This window comes from Rhincodon typus, chromosome 35 (assembly GCF_021869965.1).
Source record: "Rhincodon typus isolate 14 chromosome 35, sRhiTyp1.1, whole genome shotgun sequence".
Lineage (NCBI taxonomy): Eukaryota > Metazoa > Chordata > Chondrichthyes > Orectolobiformes > Rhincodontidae > Rhincodon > Rhincodon typus.
The window spans coordinates 13,307,948-13,315,053 of record NC_063366.1 but is presented as its reverse complement, the minus strand read 5'-3'; the positions used below and the strand labels follow the sequence as shown (position 1 = coordinate 13,315,053).

The 7,106-nt window shown below is 43.4% G+C and overlaps 1 protein-coding gene across 2 annotated transcripts in view; it reads left to right on the top strand.

Annotated features, from left to right (window-relative positions):
• The first annotated feature begins 5,704 nt into the window (after positions 1 to 5,704).
• The window catches only part of LOC109924732 (E3 ubiquitin-protein ligase TRIM69-like), a 32,552-nt gene continuing 31,150 nt past the window's right edge, over positions 5,705 to 7,106 (top strand). For both annotated transcript variants that reach the window (XM_048616529.1, XM_048616530.1), the window contains exon 1: positions 5,705 to 5,809. In XM_048616529.1, the coding sequence (XP_048472486.1) occupies positions 5,777 to 5,809 (33 nt within the window). In that variant the 5' untranslated portion in view covers positions 5,705 to 5,776. The remainder of the gene's footprint in view (positions 5,810 to 7,106) is intronic.

Below are 7,106 nucleotides of genomic sequence, written 5' to 3'. Positions count from 1 at the left end.
TCAATTGCTTTGATCATCAAAAACACCTCCATTTGGAGATAACACTGTGGAGTTGAAGGAACACAGCAGGTCAGACAGCATCAGAGGAGCAGAAAAACTGAGTTTCGGTTGGGGACCCTTCTTCAGAAAGGGGGAAGGGGTCTCTGAAATAAATAGAGAGAGAAGGGGTGGGTCTGGGGAAGGTAGGTGGGATGGTGATAGGTGAGTGCAGATAGGCAGTGGTGGGGATTGGTCAGTGAGGTGGGAGGAGTGGATAGGTGGGAGAGAAGATGGACAGGTTGTGTCAGGTCAAGGAGGCGGGGACGAGAAGGAGGGTTGGACATGAGATGAGGCTGAGGGTGGCGAGATTTTGAAACTGGTAAAATCCACATTGAGACCATTGGGTTGTAGGCTCCCGAGGGGGAATATGAGGTGCTGCTCCTCCATTTTCCGGGTGTCATCATTGTGTTATCTCTGACTCCAACATCAGCAGTTCTTACTGTCTCCATTAGGAGATCACCTTTTACTTTTTTTCCCCAGAATTCAAGGGCACCTACTTAAAGCAACATGTCATAGAGACAGCACAGAAATAGACCCTTCGGTCCAACTAGTCCACGTCAACCATGTTCCCACCTGCCTGCTTTTAGCCCATATCCCTCCAAAACTTTCCTATTTATTTTATTTTCATGTAATTATCCAAACATCTTTTAAACATTGTAACTGTACCTGCATCCAACATTTCCTCTGGCACCTCATTCCACATGCGAACCACTCTCTGCCCCTAATGTCCATTTTGAATCTTTCTCCTCTCAACTTAAAAATATGCCCCCTAGTTTTGAACTCACCCACTTTAGGGAAGGCCTTTGGTATTCACTTTATCTGTACCCCCTCATGATTTTATGAACCTCTATAAGATCACCCCTCAACTTCCTATGCTCCAGTAATGCCTATCCAGTCTATTTTGATAACTCAACCCTCTGTTCCCAACAACTTCCTGGAAAATCTATTCTGAACCCTCTCCAGTTTAATCACGTCCTTCCTGTAACAGGGTGACCAGAATTGTACACAGTACTCAAGAAGAGGCCTCACCAATCTCCTTGTAACCTCAACATGACGTCCCATACTCCTATACTGAAAGGTCTGGGCAATGAAGGCAAGTGTGCGAAATGCCTTCTTAATCTCCCACTCCCCAGCCCATTGACCCAATCAATTGCGATGTCTTTGTAATCTTAGATAACCTTCCCCACGATACCACCAGTTTTGGTGTCATCCACAAACTTACTAACCATGCCTCCAATATTCTCATCCAAATCATTTATATAAATTACAAACAAAGGTGGATCATTCCCTGTGGAACACCGCTGGTCACAGGCCTCCAGTCTGAAAAACAACCCTCCACCACCCTCCTACCGTAAAACCAATTTTGTCCTTGGTATTTTAGTGAACTCTTTTAGCCCAAGTATGGTTGTGTGAATCGAACCATATGCAGGAGAAGGGAATGGAAAGAGAAGCAGCTGAGGCAAAATGAGATGGGTTGGTACGCAACAGAAAATACTGTCTGGCATTAGCATCCACTTTAATGAAATCTAATTTTACGTTCATGTATTTTGGAGTTCAGACCATGTTTCGAGGATAGAAACTTTTAAAAACAAAGTTGTTCGCAAAGTGGTCACTAGAAATCAGGAACTCCCTCCTACACTGAACACTGAGGAGGTGGAGGGTGGGGGCAGGGCAGGGTCCGTGAGCTACAGGTCAAATGATAATTTGATAAGTGTGTCCCAAGATAAAGATCAAAGCTGTATAAGAGGGTCTGGGCTACAGACTAAACAACATTTCATTAAACACTAAAACAGATTTGAGAGTTTGAAATGGGCTCCAGCTCCCCTAGGTTCGCGAACATTTCTCACTGTGTTCTGAGATCTTGCCTGTTTGTAATATTTCAACACCGCCCCCCCTTCCCCCATGCAGTCTTTACGTCTAAGTGTGATTCAGTTCATCTCTACAATCGCTTGCATCCATATCTCTGCTTCCGCCCAAATGCATGTCTCCCAGTCTTTCAATTTCTCATAAAAACCGAAAGCACAGCGGCTGCTGTAAATCAGGAACAAAAACAGAAGTTGCTGGAAAAGCTCAGCAGGTCTGGCAGTAACTGTGAAGAAAAAATTAACGTCTCAGGTCCAGTGACCCTCACTCATGACACTCCAGTTCCGGACCTGAAACGTTAATTATGATTCTTTTTCTTCAGTTTCTCTTGTTATACTTCTATCTGTCTCTACCTATGGGTTGATTGTCTGGTGAATTTGGTGAATTCTCGATTTACGTTTATATAGAATCAACTCAGAACTGCGCACAGTGCCTGACAGCTGGTTAACCACTTTCCCAGAAGTAGCGTCACTTTTGTAAGGTTGAGCAGAAATACACTCATAGAGTGTGTGGGTTGAACGTAGAGCTCTATGTTTGGAAGTTACCCTGAGTAATGCCAATAAGGTGGGGTTTCTACACCACATTTCCATCTCTTGTGTGTAATTTTCTGTGCAGCCCTCTTCCTCTGCTTCTCTGTCTGCGTGCCTGATTCTCTCATCTCTCTGTGTCTGTCAGTATGCGTGTGTTTCTCACTCTGTGTCTCTGTATGTATGGTCCCTCTCTCTTCCTTTCGCACTGTCTGTCCCTGTCTCCCTAACAGTATCTCCCACTCTCTACATTTCTGTGCATGTCTCTCTCTCACTATCTCTGCCTGTCTCTCTGTCTCTGTATCATTATCTCTGTCTCTTTTACTATCACTCACTGTCTGTGTCTGTCTGTTTCTTTTTATCTGTCTCTCGCTTTCTCTGTCTCTGTATATCTATCTCCCTCTGTATCTCTGGCTGTCTGTCTCTTTCATGATTTCAGTCTTTCCTTCTCTTGATTTTGTCTCTGTCTCACTCACTATCTTTCTGTCTCTTTCTCTGTCTTTTGGTATCTCTTGTCTCTGTCTGTCTGTGTCTGTCTCTCCTTGTATTTCTGTCTGTCTGTATTTCTCTGTGTATCTGTCAGTCTCTCCACCTCTGCCTCTGTCTCTCCATTGGGCCTGTCTCCTTCTGTCTATCAGAGATAGTAGGAACTGCAGATGCTGGAGAATCCGAGACAACAAGGTGCAGGGCTGGATGAACACAGCAGGCCAAGCAGCATCATAGGAGCAGAGAGGCTGACGTTTCGGTCTCCTTCTGTCTATCGCTGTGTCTGTATCTCTCTATCTCTACGTGTTTGTGTCTGTGTCTCTCTCTGCAATTCGCTGTGTGTGTGTAAGTATGTGTGTGTGTATGTACGTGTGTATTTCTCTCTGCTCTACTGCTTGTGGCAAAGCTTTCACTCATGCTGCTTGTCCCCACATTTTTTTAACAGCTTTTTCTTTAACTTCTTCCACTCCTTTCCTTGTTCAACAGCCTCTGACTGTTGTCAATCAGTGGAACTCTCCCGTCTGATGTAACCAGGTTTCTTTCTTCCTTAAGACTCCCCCACCATTTCTAACAAACTCTGGAAATATCTCCTCATGTGGCCCAGTATCACAGTGCTGCTGTAAAGTGCTTTGGGAGGTTTTTAAATAATGTTAAAGACACTAGATAAACACAATTTGTTTAGAAGGCCAGCAGAGTGTCACGTTTGAAATGAATGTTGGCAGCCTCTGTGGATTTATTATTCTGTGCATTGCATAACATGGGTGACAAACAATACTTGAAATTCTGAGCCTAGTTGTCAAGGAAAGACTGTACAATAAACAGAATCCTAATGGTTTGAATGTCTTTATTTAATAAACTTGATTTTGCAGCTGACATCTATCACTGGGATGATCATGATGTTGTGAATGTATTTACTGTTGAATAAATGCAATAGCAATTTTTTTGAACAGGGTGCCTCACCTTTAGAACAGAATAGGATCAAATCCCTACAATGTGGAAGCAGGTCATTGGGCCCATCAGGTCCACACTGATTCTCCAAAGAGCATCCCACTCAGACCCAGCCCCCTATCCTATATCTGTAACCCTGCATTCCCCATGGCCAATCCACCCAACCTGCATGTCTTTGGACTGTGGGAGGAAACCCACACAGACACGGGGAGAACGTGCAAACGCCACACAGACGGTCGCCTGAGGGTGGAATTGAACCCGGATCCCTGGCGCTGTGAGGCAGCAGTGCTAACCACTGAGCCACCGTGCTGCCCCTTTGTGAGCAAAAAAGGTGGCTAGTGAGATAACTGATACATTGGTTTCCATTTCCATTTTCAATTTTCTAAAACTCTCGTGATTCAGGAATTGTCCAGTTAGACTGGAAGATAGTGAATAGAGTCATAGAGTTGTTCAGCACGGAAACAGACCCTCCAGTCCAACTTGTCCATGCTGACCAGACATCCTAAATTAATCCAATTTCATTTGCTAGCATTTGGCCTATACCCCTCTAAACCCTTCCTATTTATGTACCCATCCTGATGCCTTTTAAAAGTTGTAATTGTACCCGCCTCCACCACTTCCTCTGGCATGTAATTCAATTTTTCATAAAGGGAGGAAGGCAGAAAGCAGAAGACTACAGGCCAGTTTGCTTAACATCTATCAGATGGAAAGTGTTAGAAGCTATTATTAAAGAAGTCACAGTGGGACAGTTTGGTAAGGTCAAGTTAGTTAGGCAAATTGAACATGGCTTTATCAAAGAGAAATCAGGATTGACCAATCTACTGGAGTTCTTTGTGGAAGAAACACTTGCTGTGGATAAGGGAGACCCAGTGAATATACCGTACTTTGATTTTGAAAAGGCATTTGAAGTAAGGTGCCACCTTAGTAGGGGGTAGCATATTGGCATGGATAGAAGATTAGCTGGCTGGCAGGAAACAGAGAGTGGCTGCAAATGGACCTTTTTCAGGTTGGCAAGATGAAATGAGTGGTGTGCCACAGGGATCAATACTGGGACCTCAATCATTGGATGAAGGGTCAGAAGGTATGGCTACCATAACTGCTGATGACACAAAAGGAAAGAAAATTATGAAAAAGACATCAAAAGGTTACAAACAGATACTGATCAGTTAAATGAATGAATGTGGCAAATGAAATACAATGCGAGAAAATGTAAAGCTGTCCATTTAACAGAAAGAATAAAAAAGGACTATAATGCCAAAATGTTGGGATATTGCAGACCTCTAGATACAGAAGGAAACCTGGTGGATGAACTGCAGAAGCTTAGTATGCAGCGACAGCAAGTAATTAGGAAAGCTCATGGAATGTTATCAATTATCAGGAGGGGACTGTGTACAAAAGTAGTGAAGTTATGAGATCCCATCTACAGTACTGTGTACGGTATTGCTCACCTTATTTAGGGAAGTATTATATGCATTGAAGGTAGTTCAGAGAAGGTTTAACAGACTAATAATTGATTTGATTTGCTATTGTTTCTTGTACCCAAATACAGTGAAAAGTTTTATTTTGCGTACAGTACAGGCAGATCTTAACCTATAAAGACACAAAGATCACAGGGTGGTAGAACAGAGTGAGGAATATGGAGTTATGGCTGCAAAGAAGGTGCACAATAAGCAAGACCAGCATTAGATTTGAAATTTGAGAGGTCCGTTCAGAAGTCTAATAACAGCAGGGAAGAAGTGGGGCTGAATGGCTTACTCCTGCTCCTGGGGTCAGATGTTTTTTCGGAATTATTTGAAGTCATCGCATGGAATGTGACCAGTGATTAAACCACTCTCTTTCTTCGATTTTAGGAGGAAATAGAAAATACACTGAAGTCACTTCAGGACAGAAAAAGCAAATGCGAAGCATTGAAAATGAAATCGGAGAAGTACATGGCAAGATTACAGGTAACTGAATGTACCATGCAGTCAGGTGTCAGAAGAGGGAGCCCTGATATCGCTTCTGTTACTACTTACTTTAATTCTGAGCCAACTTACCGATCCTCGCGTGAATGTGAATATTTTCGCCCTCTTTGATCTCTCCTGATCTCGAATACAGAACTTTGATCAGACATCCTCTCAGCCTTTATTCCAAGGTAAACAGTCTCGACTTCTCCAAGCTATCTCCATACCCGAAGTTCCTCAACCCTAGATCCATCCATACGTATGTACAGTCATTAACCTCTTATGCACTCGATCCGATGTGTTCACATCCTTTCTAAAGTGTGGCACCCAAGACTAGATCGAGTCATACAGCATTGGAACAGACCCTTCGGTCCAAACAGTCTGTGCTGAATGTAATCCCAACCTAAATTAGTCCCACCTACCTGCTCCTGGTCCATATCCCTCCAAACATTTCCTATTCATGTCCTTATTTGAGTGTCCTTTAAACATTGTAACTGTACCCACATCCACCACTTCTTCAGGAAGTTTGTTTCACATGCAAACCACCCTCTGTGTAAAAAATTTGCCCTTCATGTCTTTTTTAAAATCTCACTCCTCTCACTTTAAAAATATGTCCCCTAGTCTTGAAATCCTCCATCGTAGGGAAAAGACACCTACAATTCACTCTGTCTATACTCCACATGGTTTTATAAATCTGTATAAGGTTACCTCTCAACCTCCAATGCTCCAGTGGAAAAAAAGTCCCAGCTGTTCTTTGTAACTCAAGTCTTCCATTGCTGGCAACATCCTGGTAGATCTCTTCTGAGTCCTGTCCAGCTTAATATTATCCTTCTTATAACAGGGTGAGCTGAAACCAAACTAGCCTGTTTTACTCGTACAGCATAACTTTCCTGCTTTTGTACTCCATGCTGCTACGAACAAAACTTAACATGTTTGATTTACTGCCTGCTCTCTCAGCCTATCCTGGCACCTTTTGATGACTTGTACAAATACCCAGCTTCCTCAGCTCCTGAACACCTTCGGAATTGTGTGCTTCACTTTATATTGTGTCTCGATTTTCATCCAATGAACAGGCATCACCTCGCACTGAACATTCTCTTGCACCGATTAGCCCACTCCATCTTGTCAGTGTACTTTTGTGCATCTACACTGTCCTTTGGGATCACTGGATTAGAATCAAAGGAGCACCAGCCGATTCCACAGCTTTCTGAGGGAGGTTGAGCTAGTGCTTGTCGAGGTAGTAGAACACAGCACTGTCGGAGGGTCAGTGCTGAGGGAGCGCCGCGCTGTCGGAGGGTCA